We start from the raw sequence: 27,191 nt of genomic DNA, 5'->3' as shown, positions 1-27,191 counted from the left end.
GGCTGCAGAGAAACTATCTGGGGATGCACACACTGAACTCAACACTGTGGACTGTTTGCTTCTCTGATGGGGCTACAAGCACATTGTGCAGGGAACACAGAGCTCTGCTAGAAACCCAGCATAGCCCGCACTGCCATGAGACTCCCTGGTCAGTGCTTTCATTTCATCCCCCGCCCCAGTCCCATAAAGAATCTCCAATCCTACTCATTCACGTATTCATCATCTCCTACCAGGGTTTGTCTCACCACTTTCCCAATGAGGCACATTGAAATCTCCCCTGCAGTTGCTCTCTCTGGCACCATCCAGTGGCAAAAAGATTATCACAGTCCTCACACGAGCATGTTACCATTTAAAACAGAGGCATAAGGCACTGTCCAAACCTCACAACCCAACAAAGCTAGGTCTGGGCAGCCATATAGAAAATACTGGGAGGGAGGGAGGCCAAAACCGAAGGAAAGGTCTCAGTTTCTGACAGGTGCACACTTCGAGTATATCTAGCAAACAGAACCTGAAAAAAGGCCATTCTATTCCCAAAAATAAAGGCCAGACACCCATCAACAGATAAACCACCTCACCGCCTCAGAGTCAGACCATCGATTGATATTAGAGATCCTGCAATGATCCATTCAGCTCAACAGTCCAACACCTAGGAAATCAGAAGTGTACTGGTAGCAGGTGTTCAATTATTGCTCAGTAACTGGAAGGAGACCGGCCTACGATGGCTGCACAGTTGAATTTTGGCAGCTAACCTTTATAAATATGCGGTGTCTGCTATGATCCATGCTCGCCAACCACACACACACCTCTTTACAGCCAATGTGGTCTCCGATTTGCATTTTAAAGTAAAATGCAACACAAACAAGCAGCTGGTTTCTCAGCTTCTTGTGCATTCTGAATTAAAGACATCATAATCTAAACACTCCTGCTTGCTTAGTAAACATACTCCTCCAATCACTCATCTGTGCTTGTTATCTGAAGGATACAAGGTGCAGGAATGGTTATATTGCTTGATAAAAGTATATGATTTGTGTACAGCACTCTGAGGCTATGTGGCAACAGGTACGATAGGAGAAATATAAGACAGTGATGTGATATAAAGCCCACATCTGAGTGCTCACAGCTGCTGTCCATTTTCCTGATAAGGAATTGTTTCTTTAGCTTTGGGCATAACCAGTACCATTGGGGGGAAAGCACTACAGGAACTTAAGAGATTATTTGTCTTGATCAATCACTATGAGCTGAGTCGGGAGCTCGACAGATAGAAAACAGCAAAGAATGATTTCTATCTCATCAGCAAAGGCCTCTATATTCTCCATGCCTCAGGGAGTTTCCCTTAGCTTTCCCATACTGACAATTCTTTCAGTTCCATCTTCATCTGGCAATCCCGTGGTCCTCAGCTACTTGGAACTCATTGGACAGCTCTCCTTTGGCCCAAATGGGACAGAGAGTGAACTGCACAGCTAGCCTCACTGCAAAGACATGACCAAACATAACTGCCTGCCAAGACAATTGTCACTGGAAAGGGAACAAAATATATGCAGCACAGAACATTTCTCCTTAGCCTCTTGGCGCAGAATTGGTCAGAAATCCCAAAAACTTTGTATAAGATTCTCCCACTACCTGTATCAGTTAGTGAAGTGTCAAAACTCAAATACGGTAGAAAAGTATTTGTCCGTTTTCACACTAGTTCAGTGAGACGTAATTTCTGACTGGACACAGGTGAGCACTAGAAGCTTGGGTCAGCTCTGCGGAGTGAAGATAGGGCAGGAATCCAGCAACCACACTCCTCGCTGGTACGTGCAATGGACTTCGGGGTCTAATGAAAAGGAGCTCTTCATTCTCCATGTCACACACCAAACCAGCAAGCAGTGGTGGCATATTAACCAGTGCCCGCTGCAGGAGCTGCATGGCCCATATCTGGCCTAGGATTTAGGTGCGTGGGGACACCAAAGTGAGGCACTCATCCTACAATAAACAAGCTGGGAGGAGGAGGGAGAATCCTCAGCCTCAGGTGGCCAGGAAGCACAACCAAGAGCAATCAAAGCGAGAGGCAAAGCAGCCGCAGAGACATTTAACTCAGCTCACTGCACGCTGCAACCTGCCAGCGGCACTGTCACAGAGTTTTTACATTCCGGGGCAGTGCAGCAGACTCAAACCCCAGCTTGCCAGCAGGTGGGCAGGGAGGAGAAATCCCCAACTCCACTAGGAAACGGAGTTCATTTCTTAGGAAGTTCTTACATGGCACAGAAAACCAGACGCTGGGTAGACTGGCAGCAAAAAGTCACAAGTGTGATGAGAATCAGTTTCTTCCTTTGGAAAACAAGCCAGCCAGCTCTTACATAGCATGTTTTATCTGTAGATTTCATGGCACATTATAAAAGCAGCTATCATTCCCATTTTAAAGATTGGGAAACTACGGAAAGGAGGTGATGTGACTTGCCCAAGGTCACCCAGCAGGCCAGTGGCAGAGACATGAATGGAAGCCAGTGCCTGAGTCCAGTGCTCTCTCTACAAGGAAGAAAAGCATTGTATAGAAGCCAAGCATTATTTTCATATAGAATTCGATCAAAATCCACATTTTAAAAACAAATCCACTACGTAATTTACCAGCCAGAGTCCCAGATTGCTGCAGAAGAGATATCCAGTCAAAGAATGCAATCACCTCCCCCACAGGTCCACTTGACTTGGCTACTCAGGGATGCTCTCAACAGGGACAACCGACCACAGATCTTTTTCAATTCCTGTCACTAACTCCTATCCTGTAAGTTCCCTCAAGAACATGCAAGTAATTCATACCACAAAAGCCAGATGCTTGCCTGCCTGCCAAGTGTTTATGAGCAAGAAAAGCTCTCTCCTCTGCTGTATGAGCAAAGGCTCTGATTGAACACATATACAATGATGGGGTCTAAATTAGCTGCTACCACTCAAGAAAGAGATCTTGGAGTCAGCGTGAATTGTTCTCTGAAAACATCTGCTCACTGTGCAGCAGCAGTTAAAATAGCTAACAGAATGCTGGGAATCATTAGGAAAGGGACAGATAATAAGACAGAAAATATTATAATGCCTCTTTATAAATCCATGGTACGCCCACATCTTGAATACTGCGTGCAGAGCTGGTCACCTCAAAAAAGGTATATTGGAATTGGAAAAGGTACAGAAAAGGGCAACAAAAATTATTCGGGGTGTGGAACAGCTTCTGTATGAGGAGAGATTAGTAAGACTGGGACTTTTCAGCTTGGAAAAGAGACAAGTGTTGTCAGTTGTTAGTGTAGGCTGCGTGCGTGTGCCCCCATGTAGATGCTGTCCCAGCTCCGTACAGGTAACCGAGACAGCCCTCATGATCGAATGAATTGACATGACCACGAATTTGCTGGGCAACGAAGGCACCCGGGGCCAGGTGTATTGCAGTTGGAGCACAATGAGAAGCGACCTATAGAGTATCTACGGGTACACTTCAAATACGAGTGCTCTGTTACAATGGACTCGGCTCAACTTAACGGCGGGACTTTCCGTTATCCCCTAGGCCAGACAGCATCATTCCCTCTGACACCCTCTTTTATACACTGTTACAGACAATTTCGTTCTGCCCCTTGGACGTTGGTAGTTGTCACCCTCTTGGTGTAGTCAAATACCACCCCTCACCTTGCCCTGGATGGTTCGGGCAAAACATTTCTATTTATCATATTCTAAGACATTTCTATCCATCAAAGTGTCATTTCAGGGGATCAGGTTGCCCCTGTTATCTCTTTGGTCCTATCACCTTCCGTCTCTGATATATAGTTTTAGACATTAGTCCTGGTTTGGAAATATCTGCATTTGCAGTGTCACCTCTTCTTGCCAGTTTCAGTGAGGTCGTAAGTTCACAGCCTGACTCCTGTTTCCTTGGCTTTATAACAGACTTAACCAATCTTTCAGTTAGGCCTTATACCTTAGCCTGTCATGCTAGGTTTCAGGCCTCGTGCTCTCACTTTCTACTACATTCCCCCACTTTTTCTTTTCAGGGGGAGGATGCTTACCCATCGTCCCGGAAAAGCATAATGCATGGGCTAAAGATAATCCAGTGGGCTAAACATTGTTACGTGCTCATCCTTTTGTTGCCATCCATACACTCATGCCCCATCTGTCCCTTAGTTTGCACATTCCCTCGTACGACTGACAGACAGATTTTCATTTTCCAGTTATTTTTAGTCCCTTATGATGGGCCTGGGAACGTTAGGTCCGAGCCCACTTATTTGGTGGGGTTCAGTAGTCCATTCTGTTGTTGTAATGCTGACACTTTGTTTTGTAGGAATTAGAATATATAACCATAATGAATATATTAATGGATTAAGTATACTGAGAGATCTATATAATTATAATGAATATATGATATATGAAGATGTATAATATATGTGATAACCCTATTGCATCTGGTGTGGGAGTGCTGATATGGCAGTATTGGTAGCGGGTTCCATACCTCTTTTCATTTGATTTTGGAGAATGGCTCTTCTCGTTTGGCGTCACATACAGCAACACATGCCCAATAAAGCAATTACTGTTAAACCTTGTATTGCCATTAGTAATACGCTGAGTGTTCTGACTATTGGGTGCAAGGTAGTATCCTCTGGGATTGCCCCCCAAGGTGTTTCTATTTCCTTTTGTACACTGTCTATTTCATCCATTTGTTGTTGAACAAGACTAGCTATGGGTATTAAAGCTTCCTTGTTTCTTGCCACCAAGTCACGTATATATTTCCAGGAGGAGTCACAATTTCAGTGATGGTATTCACACTATTGGTGGACCAAAAGGCACGCAAAACCTTGGGCAATGAGATACATATTATCAATAGTAATCGCGTGTTGGTCCAACAATAGGTTACTGATACCTCCTCCTGTTTTAACCGCCTTTCCTATTCCATTCACAATACTATTTATTTTCAAATTAAGATTTTCAGTATCTGCTGAATTCCATATGGACATGCCAAGACCTGAGCCATCCCAATCCAATGGGAGAGAGCTGGGTTAAGGACCCTCTCGCATTCACTCCAGGAGATCATCCAACACGATCAAATGCACCTGTTCTAGTTCTGACCTCAGCAGAGAGAATAACCACGGGGGTATCTGAGGCAGCAGGAGAGAGAATGAGAAAACATGAAGACAGTCCGTTTTAAATAGGTTTGTAACTTAATTGAGGAGTGGAGGAAACCCTGGGCTGCTTTCGGGTTTCTAATTAATCAATATGATGGGCTTCTCAGCCCCAACCACCTCTGATTGTCAGAGATGGATACAACAGGAACACACTGTTCTCATAGTGCATGCTATTAATGCTACAGGGGAGCAACAAACACAATGAAGAGTGTAACCCTGTGTTCTGCAGTTTGGTGTATTTATAGTTTGTGTCATCTCGGCTCACCCCATACTGATCCACTGGGCAGTTTTCTCCTCTTGTTAAGGAGTAATTTGTAAACGGCGTTAACACGATAAATTGCCCAGATAGCACACTGTGTGGAAACAGTCCCATCACACGTTTCAACCACACCTCATTTGCTCCAGTTCTTCTGAAGGACATTCACACTCAGAGACGTGAACCCACTCCAGCTGGCTGGAGCAATACAAGTCCACCAGGGCAACCAGACTTTGTGTCTGCTCGATGGACTTTATCCCCCAGCCACATCCTCAGACTTCGGTGCAAAGCTGCTTCCTCTTTGTGCTGTGAAAGATTCTTTTACTCCAAAAATGGGACAAACGAGCCTCTCCAATAAAGTTGGGAAACGGAGATTTAGCAAGAGCATTTAGTTTTACCACCACTATTTATACTGACCAGAACATGGGAGTTTCTGAATTACTAGTACAACTTCTGAATTCCTTCATCTCTAGGGAACTTGCATTCACAGGCAGTGAAATGAAGCTGAGACTAGCAATAAAGTGGGTGGTCTGGAAGGAGGAAAAAAGGAAGACAGTCTCCAGGGGGTATCACACACATCCACCCACCCGACAGCTTCCTCCCATCAGCCAAATTGTCATACACCAATCCCGCCCCATACCCAGACTTCCCTTCCTCACCACACATATAATTGGATTTTACAATCTTGACATTAGTCACAACCATTCAGCCTTTGTACTGCATCAGCACTGGCCATTCCTGTTTTCTAGAAGCAAAACCATTTGTTATTCAGGGATGTATAGAAATTAGCAAAAAGAATCTAGGCGTTAGCACTGATTGCTCCTTCTTCTACTCCTAGATCTTCTGACTTCAGGAAGTTGTTACTACCTCTTACTCCTCTGAACCATGCAGAGAACCAATACAACTCGAAGCATGAACTGGATTCTTCTCCTTCATGTGCATCAACACTGAAAACCCACTGACGACAATGGGGTGACTAGGGTGGAAATAAGGCCACATTCTGAAGATCATGGGCTTTCAGAGATGTCACTAAGGCCATAGATTGAAGACGGCTGGGTTTCACAGGTATCGCTGACAGCCTAATGGGGCACTAGGGAAAAAACTCAGCTTGAGACTCAGAATCCAGGTTCAGCTTGCAGAACACGCAGAAAAACATTTCCCTTGTAAAGTGACTCAATAAAGTATGAAAATGAGACAAACATGGAACTCTTGTATGCTATTTTTAGTCACTCTACAGAATAGAACCCCATTTTAATTGGAGAAGCTCATTAAGACTTAGAAAAGACTAAAGAGAAGAGATGTTTTTAGTATTGAACCCTAGTTCAGTCTCGCAACATGAGGGCATGAAGTTAAGAGAGGAGATACTTACTCCGCACAAATCAAATTGAGGGAAGATGTCTACAATGGATATCTTGTTGTGCTTTTCCCTTAATGTTTATATTGCTGAAAAGAACCGACCAGCTCAGTGTTATGAACCCCAAGAAAACCAGCTACAGAACAGATGGAGATCATGTTCCACTTTAGTACAGTGCTACCACCTTGTGGTTTAGCTATTAATTGCCAAGCCAGAGACAAAAGCCAAAAATCAAGCTGTTCTGCAGATGGAAATACTGAAAAGGCTGGTAATCAGCCGCTCTCTTTACATGCAATTCAAAACCTAAGAAGAAAATTCAGTCCCAACATCCTGTGGATATCAAGAAGGAGTTCAGTAGAAGCACATCATCCTAGGCTGTAATTAAAATGAACAGGTAAACTTTTAAAAATATATATTTCTTGAAATCTAAACTAGTAGCTATTACAAGTGTTCAAAGAACCTCATAATCAGGGTCTAGCTGGCTCAGCTACCTACTGCTGTGGCTTTGTTAACAACGTCAGCATCTCTTAAGAGTAGCTATCAAGCCCAGTGATCTGCCATATCAGGAAATAGCACAATTACACCGACGTCAGTAAATGTGGTATTCTAAACGAAAATTCTGCTTCAGTAAAATGAGGTGACTGGAACAGATGACACGCCTTTCCTCAACTGAGCTGGCTCAAAGCCATCGGTGTAGAAACAGGATCCAGAAGGCTGAACAGGGCTAGGGGTAAGTATAATCTAAGCAAGTAGCTCCCAGAATTTCATATTTATTCTAATCGTGGTTGTGCTAAGCTTCACAAAAGGAAATTCGTGGCAAATAGGGAGCAAGGGCTGTTTTGTGTTGAGGGACAGGACTGGGAGGAGACCTGGGGTCCATGCAAATCCCTGTGCAACAAACCTTAACTTTTCTCTGTGCCTACCTGTGAAATGAAAGTAAGCCCTTTGCTCCCTCAAAAGGGTACTCAGAGTTCAAATTTCCTGTCTGAGCTCATGAATAAACTAATTAATAAGACTAGGTGATGCTTATCAGTCAAAACTGGAGCAAAACCAGCGCCTACTACTCAGGCTAAGAGGACTCAGTTTTAAACCTGTTCAAAAGCATGTTGGACTTTACCTTGTAATGAACGAACAAAAGCTTACAATGTTTAGATGCCCAGACTAAGGCATCAGAGGGGTTTGTACGCGGGTATGCACAAAACCATATGCATATTTACGAACATGCCCACACACCCCTCTGATGGACAGCTACAATACACCATGTCCCCTGAATACTTACAATCGCTAAATGCCCCACGACGCTTCCATAAGGGAAAATATCTGCTTCTAACAATTCCTGTAATTTAAAGTCAATCATCATCATAATGAGGGGGATGTCAACTGGTAGAAACATGCATCCCAATCCTGCCTCAATTACCAGGCAATCAGCTGGCCCCAGATGGAGTTATTACTCTATGTGGCATCCAGTTGGAATGATTAACATTGGCCCATGTGGCTAGGAGGCAGTTGATTACAGATCCACAATAAAAAGCCATCTCAATGGCTGTTTGTGTCATTAGGGAGGAGGATTTTTTCTTTTTTTTACCCCCCATTCTCCATCTCCTGAAAAAACTCATTAAAAAAGAGAATTTCCTACCGGAAACCAAACATTTCATCCGCATAAAATGGCAACTGCTCTATATTCTTGTGTCTCATCAAAAGAAGAGGAAAACTTGTTTGTCCTAATGAAAACATGAATGAGTTAAGATAAAGGTTCGCAGCCAGCTGGCTGCATCATTGAACACAAGAGATAATCTCTGCAGGGAGAGATGCCATTTTTAGCTTGCTATTGTCTTTTGTTTAATTACAAATACAATCTCGTTTAAACGAGAACTTCCAGTCAGTGTTCCTTTTCAACTGGTTAAAGTATCAAAGCAAAGAGAAAAAGCTTGTTAGTAAATATTGGTTTGTACCCAAAAAGGAAATAATTTAACAAACACAACTCCTGACTATCAGCTTCGCTGCAACATACCCACTCAATTTCACACTGCAGGAAGCAACGATGAGCTACAGTTTTTGCATAGGAAACAGATGACTCTTCTAATCTGCATTAGATGGTCTGTAAGTACCTACTTAGGGAACAAAAAATTAATAATAGGCTCATCAATCTAGTAGACAAAGGTATACAGTCATCTACTGGCTGGAATTCGTAGCTAGACAAATTCAGGTTGGAAATAAGATGAACATTTTTAACAGTGAAGGTAATTTACTGTTGGACCAATTTACCCAGGGTTGTGGTGGATTCTCCAACATTAACAATTTTTAAATCAAGACTGGATATTTTTCTAACAGATCTGATCTAGTTCAAACAGGAATTATTTCGAGGAAGCCCGATGGCATGTGTTATACAGGAGGTCAGACTAGATGGTCATCATGGTCCTTTCTGGCTTTAGAATCTATTAATTCAGATTTAGACACAACTCCTGCATTTTTGGAGTAGAAAGATTGCCAGGAAGAGGCATGAATTTCCAATGCCCCCATGCCCAGTCACAGGAGGTTGGAGAAATAATCTAATCGGTGTAACTGCAGTATTAATAAAAGGGTGTAACCAAGGGTAAGTTCTCTATAAACCTCAATAACTACAAAAGAGCTCCCGAAGGGAATAAAACTCACCCTGCCCACTCTTCGACTATGTCTACACTTGCTGCGAAATTTGGCGGCAGTCGACGGGTAGCTTGCCTATCTCCCATCAACTTCCTAACTTCTACTTACTGCGGCATCTTCACTTTGCTGCGCCGACGGGAAATGCCCTCCCATCGACTCAGCATTACTCTTCTTGGCAGGGGTGGATTAGCAGCGTCAATTTCAGGGTAAATTGAGCGGATCTCCACTTCCACTCGATCCCGGTGAATCGATCAGGCAGAGCTGACTGTGCCACCATGAGTATAGATATAGCTTTAGAAGGCAAGCATGTACAAAGCCCAACCCAGTACATGAAATCCCCTGAAAACAATATACTTAAACACAATCCAAACATCTCCCTGCCAAAGCCTGTAAGTCACTCATGGTGATCTGAAGTCGAATCATAAAATCACGGACTCATAGAACCATAGGCCTAGAAGGGACCATAAGGGTCATCTAAGTCTACTCCCCTGCCAAGAGGCAAAATCAATTCATTCTTGTGAATGAATCTCTCCCCTCCGTTGCCGTCACTCCTCACGCCCACATTCACTCTGCGGGTGAACCCTGTGTTAGGTCTAGCCAACAGTATTGCATGAGTCAGGCAACTCAGCCATTTTTGTGCTGTCACCATGTACAGTCTTTGGTGAGCACAAGGGCTGGAGTGGGCTCCATCCACCCCCCAGGTTCTGCCATCCCAACACACCCTTGTAATCAGCTGCATTATTCTGGGCACTGATGGACGGCAGGGAAGCTGTATTCATCAGGAGTCTTTGTGCTGGTTCAAGCAGTTTATTCAAATGCCCCATTTCCTGCTTGTCCTATTTTCATTTAATTTTGTCCCACACTCAAGTTAAAATGCTTTAGAAACAGTTATGAGTAACCCTCGTTTCAAGTCATGCTCAACAGCAGAAGGCTTGTTTACCAAAGCGGTTTCTTCATGTCAAAGTGGTGGATGGAGCAGGGAGGGCAGGAAAAGGTGAAAGATCCGATCCTGTAAGCGGAACTAAATAGCACAATCTAGAATCTTCACAGCCCTTTCTAGATGGAGCCTTGTAAACATCAGCTACAAGAAAGTAGGATTTGTCCTTATGCCTTGTAAAGGACAGAGCCAGTCACCATGGCAGGGACACGATGTCTCTGAGTAAACATCAATATTCATGTGAAACACAGGACAGAACGAAATAAAACGTATCTTGAAAGAGATCATCTAATATCAGAGTTGGCCTGTCCCCATATCTTCTAGCTGGAGTCACTGCTAGCAGACTTGCCACTGGGAAAGCCAGACCCCTTAGCTCTACTGCCTCTAAAAAGCCATGAGGAGATCAATAAGAACCTTTCATTCTCTAACTAAAGCCCAGCAAGGGTCTGGCATTTTACCACCTGCCCTTGATTTTTCCACGGCTCTCAGGAAGGTGTGAACAACAGGTTGGCAATACTCTGCACGATTGGATTTGCGCACAGAAGACCACATAGAGCTGCCAGATGGACGCTAGCAGTGTGAAATGACAGGCTTGAATGAAGTCAATCAGATCTGTATTTACCCAAAGTAGCCGAGAGCAGGAACACTCTCATGCCATCTTACTTTCACATACATAAACCAGCAGAGATGTATCTTCTTGATTCCTGCTGGAATTGCATTAAGAGAATACCTGACTCGCTGGATGCCTGTAGTCCCTAGAAACAATACTGAAGAAATGGTTTGTGTAACACCATGGGATTTCTCAAGCTGTCACCCACCATCTTTATTAAAAAATACTAGCCAGGGGTCCAGGTGTGGGAACAGATGCCTTTCAGCACCCCTGCTGCTGGACAGATTTACTGCATAATTTCCCCCTTCGGAGCTGAGATGGATGTATTAAGCTTTATCTCGGCGCTCTTGATAATTCACTTAACCTTATTAAACCAAGAGCATTGATTTTCTCCAGCCACTAATCTAGATACATTTACTGGCACATAATGACTGAAGCCATCGATCCACCTACCCCTGGAACAGCTGGGGAATCTGTGAGAGGCAGTAGCAAGGGTCTGTCACTTACACATCACTCTCAGGAAATGGCAGGCCTGGCCTTCTCATCATAACAGGGAGAGCTCCTGCGGTCAGATTTTCCACCAGAAAAATCACGGTCTTTATGAGAGTTGGGCACCCTAGAACTTCAAAATACTGCTATTAGAAACTCCTCCCCTTTCTCGAAGCCAGTTTGTGAGAGCCACATATTGCCACTGGCTGAAGAGGAGCCCCGGACTTTTAGTTTCAAGATAGCTTTAAAGGATAACAGAAAAGTAATCTGGAGGAGGTAGCTTAAGTGGGCTAAACATCAGATCTGAAATGCTTAGAAAGATTGTATCTCCAGGGTTAAGTCAGGCTTGCTTCCTTCAGATACAGGCACAGTGAAGGAAGGTTCATTTCCATGCAGTTCATTGCCTATGAAGCTTTTCAAGGAGACCTTAAGAACCGAGTTCCGGGATTTTTAAAGGAACCTAAGGGAATTGAGCACCTAACTCCCACTGAAATTCAGTGAGCTGCTAACTCCCTTAGACAGCACTGGAAATCTCAGTGGCATATGATCTACTGCGCCAATCATAGCAACAGCACTCAATTTTTCATAAGTGTAGTATCCAAGCAAAAATTTCCCTTGCTATTAAATATGATCTGATGAAAGCGGTCAGCAAAACATCAATACTCGCTGACAAAGTTAGAGAAACACTAGGACAAGTCTTTCCAAAGCCTGTTCTGACACATCTTAGTGAGTATGTTCTCGTTATATCTGGCGTTACGACGAACGGCCGCGGTTTTCAGATAAAATACAATTTAAACCAATAAAGCAAATTTGTGATGCAGGACTGTATGCGCACTCAACCCTGTCTAGTTTACATGACATTATAAAGCTGCGTGGTTAGCACTGCAAGTCATGCGCATCCACACGGGGAAGCAATGTTTTGTCCTTTTTTGAAACGACAATATAACTGAAAGACCCACACAAACAAGGGGAAACTAACTGTACAGGGGAAATGGAGAAACTGGTACTGCACAATGTGCTGTCAAAAGCACAAAGCAAACAATAGGAAACAAAACGGAATTGTTTTTCCTCTAAACTTTTTTTCAATTACAGCAATCTTAGGCGTTACTTGTGGCTATAATAGACAAACATAATGGAGAGGGAGGTGTAATTTTTAAGCTGATGCGCCCCTTCAATTGCAAAAGGCAAGAACAACTGAGGGACAAGGAATATTTAGCATGTTCCAATTCTGACTGGACATAAAATTTACTGGTGGTCCCGATGGTACAGGCTTCCCTCTCCCTAAATATCCAACTAGCCTGAAGAGGGATTACCTGCTTGACCACTGGTGGCCTCTGTATAGGACTCCACTGCCTTTAAATGCCCCTCATTCAGCTTTATAGTTTATTATCTGGTGGGTTTTTTTAAATTTAATGCCCATGTTTTAACTGTTAAATTCAAAAGCAAGTGCTGAAACCTGTAGCACTCCCTAGGATTAGAGAGAATTCTTCGCTTTGCTTAAAGCAATTGAGGGTAAGTGGTTTGGACAGGGCTAGGGCAAGAGCTCAGTGTCACACAAATAAAATCTCTCTCCTGACTGGTGGATATTGGCATCTGCTCAGCAAAGGTACAGGCCCCCAAACCACTCAGACGGCGATTGTGTCTGAAACCACTGAAGCTTGAGAATCCCAAGGTCTCTTCTTGCACGTTGTGTCAGACAGAGCCATCAGGGAGGTGGTACTGTATAAGCTTGATGGTACATTTTTAACTCTTACCAAAATATGAGGAATACACAAGATTCGAACCCTGAGCCTTTAGCACCCATCAAAGGGCAACAGAATGGGGCTGAAGAACTCCGACCCAAGAGAGCAATAAACAAACCCAGATCCCTCAGAAAGGGGCTCAAATCACCTAGGCTAAGCACCTTCATAAAGAGTAGAGAAAACTCTGGAGGCTCCCTCTTCCTGGGACAAATAAAATTCCTACACTCGTGGTGTTGCTGTCATGGAAATCTTGTTTCTATTTGCCCCATATGCAGTACACATAGACAGAAAGAAATCTCACTGCATCTCACTGGCACCTGTGACTGCACTGGCTCTGAATTTACTTAGAAAGCCAGAGTTTGTTTTCATTTAGTACAAACATCCCCACGAAGGTGCTCAATGCCTGGCTTGGAGAACCTCTGTCTGGATGGAAAATCTACTCTCCTCCTCCCCCACTTTTAGATATTAAAAACGAGGAACAACTCAGTGATGGGGCTGGGAGTGCTCAAGGACCGCTTGCAGTGCCATCCTTATGGCTGAGGAGAGCCGGACATGACTCATTCAGGAGTCAATGAGTACAGCCCCGACTTGGCTGGAAGGGGCACTGATGCTGGTGCTCCTCTCTTTGCAACGGCCGAGCACCTTCCGCCCTAGCATTCCAGCTCAGAGGCCAAGCTTTGATTCCTCCGCCCCCACTTGACCGACTGGATGGCTGGGGATAACTGTGTAACGGTTAAATGACATCTGGTGCCAGTGAAGAGTTTTTCGTGGTTTACTGAGAAAGTGAGCGTGCGAGACCACGTATTCTAGTCCAACTTCCCTGCATCCAAACAACATCAGTGAGCATGGAAACATTACCGCTTGGCAGAGCTCAGATGGTAACGTCCAATGTATCTTCTCAGCAGTCAACCTTGAATTAAACCTGCTAATAGTGGAACTGTAGGGAAGATCGGGTGTCAGCAGAGACCACAGCTGAACACTTCTGGTATTGCCAACAAAACCCACTGCCTCCAAAAGAAATAGGAGATGCCTTTTGAGAGGACGGTGGCAGCATTTCACCATCTGCCTACTAGGGCTGGGCAATTACAGAATGAGATTGAATTTCACCATTATCAAATTTATCTTTGTTCATTATCTGAGACAGGAGAACTGGGCATGGGAGTGATTCTCGAGTCTCTGCCAGGGAGAAAGAATCAAGAGATAGCTGACTCACTGGCTGATCTAAATGTCAGCCCCACTGAGGCACCAGATACCATTTCATAACCACCACAGTGGAAAGGGTAATTGGGCAAGCCAGAACGCCGATCAAGATCTCTTTTCAAATCAGTAAATCTATTAAAGAAAAATATTGCAAAAAGCTTCCAACTCTGACTCGACTCCCATCATGCACAAGTGCTGATTCAGAGAAAACTGTATTTTCCCTGCCATCCACCCTTCAAAAAACTCAAACAAACAAGTTGACATTCCTTTTACTCCAGCATAGCTCTTTAATACAGCATTTTTCTAAGCTGGTTTGGAAGTAGAGGAGGATGTACACACCAAGAAAAGGTATGATAAACAGAAATTTTATTTCTATAAAGATTTGCAGTGAAAGATTCATGTGGCGGAGAAATCTACGAAGAAAAGAGAACATGAGTGTGTTGGAGGAACATGTCCCTCCCCACTCTTTAGGAGGGGCTGACTGATCCCCAGTCAAACACGTCCATAAGGAAGTGGGACATTGAGTGTATTTAGGAATTCTTAGGGGTCCTGATTACATGTGCAGTAGAAAGTAAACGCCTGAAACATAAGGCCTAGAACAACAGGCCAGGTAGAAGGCCTGACCTATAGTAATAGTCAAACCCTGCTGTTATAAGCCTCAACCAAAATAGCAGTCAAGCCCTGCTGTTAACAGAAGTCAGGCTATGAACCTGTGTGCAAGTTCGCAGAACCTGGCAAGAACAGAACTGGTATTGCAAAAATACACGTTCCTAAAAAAAAAGGGCTAGGCACAGAATACTCAGCAAGCACATTCCAGAAAGCTGGTTGTCAGAACTTCCCAACACCAGGAATGGTACAAGCTCACTCCTCAAAAATAAGAGGACACACTGACCACTCTCTTAGGCAAGAATGATAGTGTAATAAATAAAAATGTTGTAATAAAATAATAGATAAAAATGTTTTAATTGGACCATCCTGTGCAAGGTAAAAGGTGGTATCCTACCATGTCCGAGGGTGGCAACTACACACGTCAGAAGGGCAACACACAATTTGTTTGTATCAGTGTATAAAAAGGGGTCTCTTAAAGGAAGCATTTTTGTCTGGCTGAATAAAGAACGAAAAGTCCTGCTGTTTACTAAGCCAGTCCATTGTCACAGACATACATGTATTAAGTGTACTTGTAGCATGTATAGTGCGCTTTTTACCGTGCTTCATCGGCAATAAACCTGGCCTGGTGCCTTGGTTACTAAAACAAAGCTCTGGTTTTATTGAGTAATCCAGTCGTGGTTTGCTGTATTGGCTATCTGCACAAAGCTGGAACAGCATACACACTGGAAGAACACACAGGCAGCCAAAAATTAAGAACAAAATATCCTGTTACAAATCAGAAGGGAGTGCATTTGAGGGACAGATACGTTACCATTGGATTGGAGTCTGCAATCAGGTCACGGAGGGAATCCAGAAATCCCTGATCCTCCACCATTTGGGCATTGATGTCATGCAGCTTCGCCACACAGACGGCTGCTGTCTTCCGCACATAAGGGTCTTCATCCTTCAGACACTTCCGGAGTGGCTCACACAAATACTCTGTGATCTTATCCACACGGATGCATCCCATCGTACGGACCGCAAGAGCACGGATCAGCGGATTTGGATCTTCACAGTCCTGCAGGAGGAAGCAACAGCAACAGATGGGTTTGTAACGCAAGCCCCTGATGCTTTGTCACCATTGCTGCTGAAAGCTGGGCTCAGGATGTTTTGTTCTTACTCTGTCTAGACAATGCATCCTCCAACCAGAGAAAAGCAATTTTCTGGTCCAAGACAAAAGGTTGGGAAAGCTTACTGATTCTGAAAACATTCTGTACTGGTTCTCAATGGTTTCTAGTCCTGGCAGCTTGCAGATAATGAAGTCATAGTCTCAATCCCATTTGTTTTTGCTCACCCAAAACTTCAGCTGACATGACTTGAGAGCCAATCAGATGTGAAAGCTGGGAATTCTTAGAAAACAGTGGTTTCTAACCCTGGTGGTTTGAGGTAGTGATGCTAAAATTGTGTGAGAATTCAAGTGGGTGAAAGATGGTAATTAACATAATGGGACTTACATCAAGGCCAATTTCTCATAGACCTCCAGAACTACAAACAAATGTCCTACATAATGTCACCATGAAACTGGGGTTCACATGCTTTGTTGTTTGCAGTGCATCAGACCTTAGCTATCATAGGCCTCTCAGCCTAACAGTGCTTGTGTGTGTGAGAGGTGGGTGGGGTGCAAAACTTGACACACCAGGTCTCACACCTCAAGACCAATGTAATGTTAACCCCTGACTTTAGAAGTTCAGCCTCTGTTTCTGCGAATTGCCAGCATAACAGACAATGCATCTATATTATTAACAAAGTGCTTCAAAATTCAGTAGACAAAAGACCTGAGCAGAAAAACATAAGACTTTAATCTCTTACGATGGAAAGACACCTGAAAGGGACTGATTTCCAGATGTACACATAGAAGTGATTCTCTTAAAAATGTGTTCAACTCCTGGAAGTCAGGACCAGTTACTGAAATGCTGACTTAGCCTGACTTGCTCCAAATACTGAAACCTCCCACCAAAACTACCCACCCCCCATGACACATCAGGGGGGAAGTTTTAGAGCAGGTATTTCCTTCCAATGGAAAAAGAGGTCAGAAAGAGCACTCCCTAATTTGTCTTAATGTATGTTTGTTTAAGCTATAATGGATAACTACATTCTGCCCCAAACGTCTGCTGATGTAGGGAGCTGCACCTTCACAGCTGACTTTGGTTCCCCCCTTAGCAGCAAGCTCATCCCCTACTGCCACCCCAAAAGTTTAGAAACATGCTCTGACTTATTTACTGGTTTTGTTTGGATGCTGGAAATGCAATTCCATTCTATTTAGAGCATGAAGTCACAGTATACCTAGGAAACAAGTTGTATTAGTCAAGTATGTTAGAAAAGGGAGGTAGAGTTGGCATGGTAAAAATATGTGAAATAAAGAACAGTACAAAAAAAGGTGGATCATGCTCTGCTATTCACCCTGTCTCATGACACAAGAACAAGGGAACAGTCAATGAAACTGAAAGACAGATAATTTAAAACTGGTAAAAGGAAATACCATTCTAAATAATGCACAGTTAACCTGGGGAACTCATTGACACAAGGTACTGAGGTGAAGACATCAGTGGGATTCAAAAGAGGACTAGACATGTATATGGATAATCAGAACATCCAGAGTTATAATGGAGACTAAAACATGAACAAGAGTTTTGGAAGGAATATAATCCCTTCTGCCTCAGGACATAAGCCACCCTCTAGCTGATGGGGGCCAGTAAAACTTTCCCTGGGGACAGGCTCTCTCAGAACCACCTACTGCCAGGCTTATGCACCTTCCTCTGAAGCACCTGGTACTGGTCATGGTTGGATAGAGGATCCTAGACTAGTGGGACATCAGATCTGAGACTGTATAGCAATTCTCAATTTCCTGCACTGCCACAGATGTTCCACACTAGCCCAAAGACTTTGGAGTACAAGTATCTAGATTACCTGCAGCCTAGAAAAAGCATATGCCAAACAAATCACATTGACATGAACTATATGACATGAACTGATAAGCCTTGGGTCAAATTACCTTCACAAAGCTGTTGACAGCCATAATGGCCATATCCGGCTGACTCTTGGCATAGTTCATTAGGTACAGGTACACCAACTTCTTCAGCTCCAGATTGTCAGTCTGCATGCAGTTCACCACATCTGGAAAGAGTGAGCTAGATAAAAGGAGAGGGGAGGGAGGGGAAAGAAAAGAAGTCAGAGGAACTGGCGCACAAAGAGGAAATGACCCATCTGACTACATGACAGTGGCATCAGCTGAGGCTAGGGAAAGTCTGGAGTTCTGCTGTAGCTACTCTATTATATGTTCAAATTAGAGGTCACTTTCCTTCCCAAACACTGTTTGCAGTGGGTTTTATAATAGTTAATCATTTAATCTCCTCCTGGGTTTTAATATAAATCGGTGCCTGCAGGAGGTAAAATAAAATGCTCTTACAGAAGATGTATCTGATTATGAAATTGACTGAACAATGTTAACATCATGTATATTTCTGGGGTTAACCTGAAACAATAGAGAACAGAACAACATTTCACATACTGTTTAGTGGGGAAAAGGAGACCTGATTTAGACTGAAAAGGTAAACCAAATTTCAACCCAATATAATCTAAAACAATTAAGAGATTAAACCACACCTCATACAAATACCAAGCAGCAATCTGTAAGCAGCATTTCAGAGGAAGGTTATACTGGATTTCTGCAACTCTCAGGTGAGTTATGCAGATCTAAAGGCTAATAGGTCATGTGCCTTTGGCTACTTGAAAGATGCTGCTTCTTCAGCTCATCTTCTCCTTTGTCCTGCAGTGAAGTCATAATGCTAATTTGCGATCTTACATTCAGTTCCCTGGCAACAGACCATATTGCCATGAACCCAGGATTACAATGACTTTACTGGAGGATCCAGAAGCAGAAGAAGCTGTAAGCAAGTCACTTCAGTGCTGCAAAGACAACACAAGAATACTAAGAACCATTTGTTTTTTGTATAAACATTCCTCTTTAGCATGTTGGATGCAAAGTCCAAGGCCTGGTTTGATGACTGTTAGTTTAAATCATAACTTTGTGTGATAAAGACGGGCATACAATCGTTTAAAAACAATACCTCTGAGTTACCTTTTTAAACTAAAAACAAAACCCCCATCTGGGCTAACAAGTGGATTAAAAAATGTCAGCCCAGATAGGACACCTAACATAGTTATTAACAGGTTTTGTTTAACAAAATTGCTAACAATTTGGCTAAACCAGTACCGGAGAATACTTTTTAATTCTGTGCATTAATGTATTGGTATGTAAGCGAGGAGCTAGGCGAACTGGTTTGAGCCAAGCAAAGTGCTAGCAAGTTTCTTGCCCACCACCACCACCGCCTTCCATTGATCTAATAAAGCATTTGATCCTGACCTGTAACGCATCTGCTCTTCCAGCCCTGGAGCGCCCCCAAAGAAGAGATGGCCCATTAATTCCCAGTTTAGGATATTATTAAGATGGACAAATAACCACTGGAAATTAAAAGACCAGCAGGACAGAGTATTGGACTGGGACTCAAAGACCTAGGTTCTATTCTTGGCTCTGACACTGGCCTTCTGGGTGACTTTGGACAAGTCATTTCCACCTCTCTGCCCCAGTTTCCCCATCTGCAAAATGGGGATGATCCTGCTCTCCTTTGTAAAGTGCCTTGAGACCTTTTGGTGAAGAGTGCTATATTAGTGCTAAATGCATTTCACTTGTAACTGGGTCAGAATTGGTAAAAAGGTTACCAAATGTTCTGAATCCATCAAGCCTCACAAATGATTTTTGTGAACTCATATGCTATCACAATGACAGAAAGGCTCCCACATAGGAGATGCTGAAGTTAGAGACCAGAGGGGAAAGGGAAAAAGTCTTTACCTGACATCCTTCCCCACAGTCATGGCAGCAATAACCTTTTTCACTGCTTCTTTCCTCTTCTCTTTCTTCTCATTATTGAGTTCAGCCTTCAGTTCAAAGATCTCTCCTGCAAGGAGACGGAAAAGTCTGAATTTCAGGAAACCAGTGAATCTAGCTTCAGGGTTATCTGGAAAGTGACTTGTGCTCCCATCAAAGCTGGATGCTGCTTCCATTATCTTTGGGCTAGTGGATAATTCATGAGGTTACAGAAAGACAAAGAAGAATCGCAGCATGTGAAAATAGAAAATCACAAAATGGGAGGCCCAAATTTGATTGCTGGTCTCTTCTGCCACAGGCTAAGAGGCAGAGTGACTAGTCTTTGAAGCAGAGCTTGAGGAGAGAGAGAAAGTGACCCAACATTGCTCAAACCCACTCGTTATTTAAACAGCAGTGCTGATGACCTCCTAAGGTTGGTAACAGTGACCTTAAGAACATCTGGGGGTGTTGTTCAGCAAATAGAAATAAGGTGATCTTCAGTGCTCCAGCAATGGTGTGGAGGACATGACCTCAAAGAAATATGCTAATAAAAGCCACAATGTATGTTAGAATCTCATCACTTTCCGGGGCACTAAATCACATCACTAAATTAGCCGCTGAGAAAGAGGACAAAAAAAACTATCCTATAACAAGGATCAAAAAAACTAGAAGAGATGATGGACTAGAATAGGTAAGAAATTGTGGCTCAGTTTAGCTAAGAATTCTGCCCAGACTTTCCTACCTTCACTCTTGTCACTGTTTGCTTCCTGCAAGTGCAAATGAGGGAAGAGTGGGATGACACAGATCACAGAGCAAAACAAGCACGGCAGGAACAGCGAAGTCAAAAATAATCGAACAGATGAGGTAAAAAGATAGAACAAGCAAAGACACTCAAGAAAGAATCATGCCTGGATTTGGCAACCACCTATGAAATAACTGAAGAGACCTTTCCTGAGATTAATTCTTCCATCTGTATCCTTGTGCAAAATCAGCTGAGACTGGATCTCTGCAGCCATCAGATGAAACCCATGGTGAGTTAGGAGCAGAGAGTAATGTACATATACCAAACCAGACCCTAACTCTGCTCAGACAACAGCTGTGAGACAGGGTTGGTTTGGAAAGGAGGAAAACCCTTCTCTCACTGGCAGCTGATTTCCCCAGGAGTACAGAGGAGGCACCACTATCCTCAGAAACCAAAGCCATCTAATAAGGACACAGAGCATAGCAGGAGTCAAGGATGAGTTTATGTGGAGGGTGTGGGGGTCAAAGCATCCCTGGTAATTCTACATTCCAGCCCCAAACATTTGCTCCGTACAGACCAATGCAGACAATCTACTGTAGCGACTTTCCTTTAGAGCCCATGATTGAAATATACAAGAGCTGAATGGTTTGAAAGGTGTCTGTTCCCCCAGATGTTTGTGGTGGTCTAAAAATATCTGGCAGAGCCGAAAATGTTTTTGGGGAGGTGCGGGAGGTTGGCCTTTAGAGTAGAAACATGAACATGGATTTTCAATCTGAAAGCATGGTAGTGGACAGCTATGAGAACAAAGCTGCATTTTCCACTCCTGCAGATTTTCTGGTTTCTCTTGATCGATGTCCAAACAGGATAAGGAGCGGCTGAGCCAGGAGTCTATATGTGACAACTTTCCCTTTGGGATGGAAAGTTGTGTTGTTAATTCCATCATGCCAGACTGCAGGTGGAGGAAATGAGGCGATTATCTAAACCACAAATAAAATATGGCAAGGGATCTGAAAACAATAAAGAACACATTGAGGAAACTGATTTGTTAGTATCAGGCACTATTGCTGATCATGTTTAAAAGCTAGCAATGTGATATGGGCCAATGAAACCAGAGACTGGATAAGCAACCTGCTTGGCATTTCATACCAACTCATTTAAAAGAAAACTGCAATCAATATCCTTAAAGACGTTTTATTCCAAATGGCAAGTTTAGGAAGGCGTAGCAGGCAGGCATGTCTGGGAAAAAAGGCAAAGCAGCTTGGCATGCTGAGAGACAGAGAGGTACATAAATCCTCCTCTTCTCCCTAAACATTAGCTCAGATCCTGAGGACTAGCAAGTTCCATTTGATTCATGAATACACGGGGTGCCAAGAGCTTTGATCAGGCAAGACCAAGAAGTCAAAAAGAAACAAGCTGCAGAGATGATAGTCATAAACTACATGGCCCTCTCACTTCCTCCAATGATGGGCCATTATGTTAGCAAGCCACTGTTTCCATAGGAAGCAGCAGCAGAAACTGGCTTGTAGAAAGATGCATTAAAGGGGCTGAGTTGTTATAATTACTTCTATAGTGCTGTAAATTCACGTGGTGTTTTACAGAGTAAGGTATGTTCCCTGCCCTAATACCAATGACTCAAGCAGGCCATTGGAAAGGAGCAAAAGTTAATGTTCTGAAGAACAATGTTGTGGCCGCTTCCATTGCCAGCCATCTGAGAAAGACATCCAGCTCATAATTCTTATTGAGAGCATGCCAGAGAGTCCGACTGAGCCAGTATGCACCACCAGCATTTTCCTTGTGGCTGTGTAAGTGTCTACAGAATGCATACTTTTTAAAAAGGTTATGGCAATCTTATAACCATCCCAGTGAGATCCAACTTGCTGCTATCTGGCTGAATCTGCAAATATAGCTGTTATTTCTCTCTAAGGACTCATCTACATGGGGACACTCAAGAAAGTTATCCCGAACTAACTTCTAAAGTGGGTTTGTTAAAACATTTTAAATCCCTGTGTGGACACACTTATTCAGAATTAAAGTGGCCTTAATTCAGTTCAGATAAATTCAATGTGAGTTAAGCTAACACCAAATTAAGACCACTTTAATTCTGAGTAAGAGCATGTACACAGGGATTTAATACAGTTTAACTAAACCCCTTTAAATCCACACCTTTCATCAATCTGAATTAAATTTCCTGAGTGTCCCTATGCAGACAAACTCCTAAAAAGACATGAATTCATTATGTTTCAATAGTGTTATTCTGATGCCTAATGGCAACAAAAATGGCAATGCTGACCATTGAACAGAAATATTCAGGCATTTGGGCGCTGTGAGAGGAGATTGTTGATTTTGTCCCTTTCTCTGATCTCTGGCCACCACAAAATGCAGGATCAGTTCAGCAGCACTAACATCAATAGAAAAGGCAGAGTTTGGAGAGCTTGGAGTTCATGCTCCATATTTACTGCTAGTCCTTTACACCAGAGTTTAAGGGTAAGACAAATGACTCCACAATGGTGGGCTAAGGGAACGCCTCCCTGAAATGTGCATCATGGCTACGTTATGCCTATGATCCAAGATATTTCAGAAACTCTTTCCAACAAGACGTTATGGATGACCACTAGGGCCACAGTTACAGTAAAGTCAAGGGAGAATCACATGAACACAGGGTGAGGAGTTGGGTTGGGGTTGGATGAATTGGATATCTGGCTCCTCCAGTAGATTTCGCCATGGCTTTTGAGAAGATGGCAGAAGAGGACCCACAATTTTTTAGGAAAAAACACAGACTCTGTTGTGAGCTCATAACAAGCCTCCCAAATGGCTAAAAAGGTGCACATATAAATGCCTAGACCTTTCAACCTTATTCTCCTCCACCAGCCAACCCAAACACACTTCTAATTGTCCAACTGGCCATGGTCCTGAACCCTTCAGCCCGACCCTAAACCTCCAAACAAGTCACTGGACATTTCAAATCTCAAAGTTTTGCTCCCCTGATGCTTCAGAAAATCAGGGAAGGTAATTTGGGTCACTGAGTTTGCGCACTGCAAGACTATTGAGCACTTCAGTCCTGTCTTTTGACATCACCAGAGGAAACAGGGAGGGAGGGCTCAGTGATTGCTTCATGGCCTACTTTTGAAGAACTTCTCCCTGGATGACTGAGAGGAGAAATGCAGACAAAGCTAACAGGAAAGAAGAAATTCTTCTGAGTGGAGTTCATAAAAGAAGCTTTAAAATAATAGCCAGCCAGCATCTCCAGGAGCCTCCAATATTTTTTAACAGTTTAAAGCTAACCTTTTTTATTGGTTGTGAAATACTTGGAGTCCGTCATGGTTCCGATTCCTTAGCACACCTGCAAGAACAATGAACATCTGAATAGAAGTTGCAGTTGCTGTCAACCCACTACGCAAACCACACATGCAGAAAAACAAGGCTTAGCAGGGATACCGTAAGGGAAAAAGCAAGCAATTTCCCGATTTTAATCCCTCTCCTTTCCTGTTTTTGTTTGATCGCCATTCTTGTCTTATGTGCATTTCTGTCTTCTCCATTTCTCTTGCTCTCCGTCTCCAGCCTTTATTTCATTCCTGCCCTTCTTTTTTTCCTGGGATAGGGACACCTCTGTTCTTCCTAACGACTCTCCCTCCACTGAAGAGGGCAGATATGGATCCTCTCGTAACAGACTGAGCCTGCCCCCTCCTCCTGTCAGCCTGAAGTGTTGGCTACAAAACAAGTGATATATCTTTTCCTCATGCCTGACAGTGCTGCCTCCATAAAGCTCCCAGGCCTTGCTGGCCCAAAAAGCAAAGGAATAAGTTTGGTTTTGAACTCTCTCTCTTTGTCCCAAAAGAACAGCAGACCAGCACCACTTATTGTTAGTGCTGTTTATCCCCCACTACCCTAAACACATCCTTTCGGAGCTTCTGGTCCTATCCAACCTCCTTCCCTCAAATTTTATCTTCTCTCCTTCCAGATAATGCTAATGCTGCTGCTCTTGCTTCAGCAGTAAAGTTACTATGAACAGTAGCAGAGGTAATGAGACAATCCTTGTCAGTTTCAGTCTGCTCTGTGGAGGAGACTCTGGGCACAGCTGTAATCCTGTCCAGCTGCCAAGGAATGGAAAAGGGCAAATGTTAGTCTCTATATGCCCACATCCTCACAAGATCTTGTCTGTGGTGCTCATGCAGATGTACCTACTCATGCCCCAGCAGCTGCAGCAGGCTGACCTTCATCCGGATTGTTCACTTTCACTCTAATTCTGCTAGTCACATGCCTCATCACTGAGCTACCTTTATGTTTGGGAGAAGCAACACAAGTGAAATTTTTAAAATAGAGGCAGGAGAGAGGGGTACTCAAAAAAAACCCCATGGGATATAGCGTCATTCTGAATTTAAACTCCTGACACTTACCAGTCTTGGCAGCAATCGCCATAGCTTTCCAAGAGAGGAAGCTGCTACAAGTCTCATTTCATAATTAAAAATGCAGCCTACCTGCAGCTGCAATGTTATTGCTGACATACTGTTTAGGATTTTAGTCTAGTTTGAAAGAGGACTTAAATGTCTTTCATTTACTAAAGTTTCAGGCACAATACCATTTTTATGAGAATTAATGTAGTTCTCATTATACTTCAGTTTTCTTATACACAGGATCTATCACCCTGGCCCAGACCCTGTACTGATTTACTCTGGCATTCAAATAATGGCCAATACCTGATTATTTAAGGAAAGGCCAGAAACCTAATAATGCATACTTAACTAATTGTGCAATGCTACAGAGGAAGAAAATGCTTTGCTCAACTTCACAGGTGACCTTTATACCCTGAAGCCTGAGATTTCATTACCCTTATTATTTTAGCTTGCAATGCAAATGTCATTAGCAGTCATAAAATTACTCAGCTCTTATTTAAATTTAGTTACAGTACATGTCTTAATAATCTCCTGATTTGATAGACACAAATAATATTTATGACTATTATTTTAATAAACCCTGAAGCTACCATATTCAAAATACAATACAAGACTGCCTTTCCCCACAGTGCTGAGTATTTTGCTTCACTCTATGTTTCAGCTAGCTTCACACATGCTGTCAAAGACAATTTCCCAATGGCATTCTGTATAATCTGGTTTACTAAGCAAACATTACAGGGCACAGCAAGTCTCAAGTGAAACCCAAGAAACAAAGAGACATGAGAGCAGCGATGCACAAATGGCAATGGTTTCCAATAACTGTCAAGGAAATGCCAGCTTCTGCACAATTCAAAAACAGGAGGAGAGCTGACACATTTTTAAAGAATGAAAAAAGACATTTTTATTAGCAAGAACTGAGGGATGTTTAAAGACGACTCATCTTTGTGGTCCTGCAGCCCTGTGTCTAACCGGCACCAACTCAGAACAGGTAAATTAGGAATGGTTTTGAGGTTTGCAACAAAAGGCCTATGTTCATCCCCAGATAAGAACAAGAAAATACCCAGTGGGGGTCTAGTCTCTTCTAGAAGCCCAACTGACTTAAAAGCATGTAGCTCCTTTAAATATTTGAAATTCAAATTTAGATTGAACCCAATGTGTCTAATTCAGTGACAAGAGCAGGAATACAGGAATCACTACATCCAGAGACATCGACAGTTTCACACAACAGCCTCAAACAAAGGTTGTGGGTCTTGTAATTGACAAACACTGACCCTGACCACCCGAAACTCTAACAGCAACACACAGGCCCTAACTAACTGTGTGCCTGGCTCCGGGCAATGGTGGGGGTGAAGACGCTAACCTCTTTAAAATCCAAAAGGGACTGAGGCAGTCTGAGTGGGCTACTGAACTGGGAACTCTGCAATGGGAACAGTCCCGGCTGGGACACAGAAGCAGGAAACCCCTGGAGCGATGGGGGGGGGGATCCCCATCTTCCTAGGACCTGCCCCAGTGGAAGCAGGTTAAGCACCAGGCCAGCCCGGCACACCCTACCCATGGTGTGGCCAGTGATGGTCCCGGTGGGGCTGGGGGAGCCCAGGTGCCCAGCCCAAGGGGGCGAGGGGCCGCCGCGATGGGGAAGGGGCGGGGAGCAAAGGGCAGAGGAACCCCCCGGGCCTGCTGGGGGCAGCTCCCCATCCTGCGCCCCGGGCCCTGCCCTCCCACACGAACCCCCTCCCTGCCCGCAGGGCCGCACCCCGGGGGGCCTCCGCCCCTCCCGGCCCCCCACCCCCGGGCCTCCTCAGAGACCCCCCCCGCCAGCCCTGCTCCGCTCCCCGCCCGCCCCTCAACCCCCCAATTCCCAGCCCCTCCCCCCCGGGGCGCCCTGTTCCACTGGGGCGGGAGGGACCGGCCCACACTCACCGGGACGGCGGGGAGCCGGGCGCGGTCCGGGCACAGGGCGGGGCGGGGGGCGGACACACACACACACCGCTGCGGAGGCGGCGGCCGGGGACGGGAACCGGAAGCGGGGCGGCTCGGAGGACTCGGGGAGGGATGATAGAGTTCCCCCTCCCTCCACCGCCTAGAGTGTCCTCGCCGCCGAGCCCATAGAGACACCGGCTGGGGACAGAGCGGCCTCTCGCGCCCGCTTCCGGACGGGGCGGGGCTGCGCTGCTCTCTCGTTGGGTGGG

The 27,191-nt window shown here is 44.0% G+C and overlaps 1 protein-coding gene across 3 annotated transcripts in view; it reads right to left on the bottom strand.

Annotated features, from left to right (window-relative positions):
* Positions 1-27,191, bottom strand: part of AP2B1 (adaptor related protein complex 2 subunit beta 1) — a 103,155-nt gene that overhangs the window by 75,584 nt on the left and 380 nt on the right. For 2 of the 3 annotated variants that reach the window (XM_067537787.1, XM_067537789.1), the window contains exons 1-5: positions 26,923-27,016; positions 23,894-23,951; positions 19,855-19,960; positions 17,998-18,133; positions 15,778-16,023 (exon numbers count right to left, since the gene is read on the bottom strand). In XM_067537787.1, the coding sequence (XP_067393888.1) occupies positions 15,778-16,023; positions 17,998-18,133; positions 19,855-19,960; positions 23,894-23,930 (525 nt within the window). In that variant the 5' untranslated portion in view covers positions 23,931-23,951; positions 26,923-27,016. Of the gene's footprint in view, positions 1-15,777; positions 16,024-17,997; positions 18,134-19,854; positions 19,961-23,893; positions 23,952-26,922; positions 27,017-27,191 lie in introns of those variants that run through there. The other variant, XM_067537788.1, reaches the window with a different exon arrangement.

The sequence above is a fragment of the Emydura macquarii genome, unplaced genomic scaffold (genome assembly GCF_026122565.2).
Source record: "Emydura macquarii macquarii isolate MOO-44397 ecotype Brisbane River unplaced genomic scaffold, CSIRO-AGI_Emac_v2 contig_450, whole genome shotgun sequence".
Taxonomy (NCBI): domain Eukaryota; kingdom Metazoa; phylum Chordata; order Testudines; family Chelidae; genus Emydura; species Emydura macquarii.
This window is presented reverse-complemented; position numbering and strand designations above follow the sequence as displayed.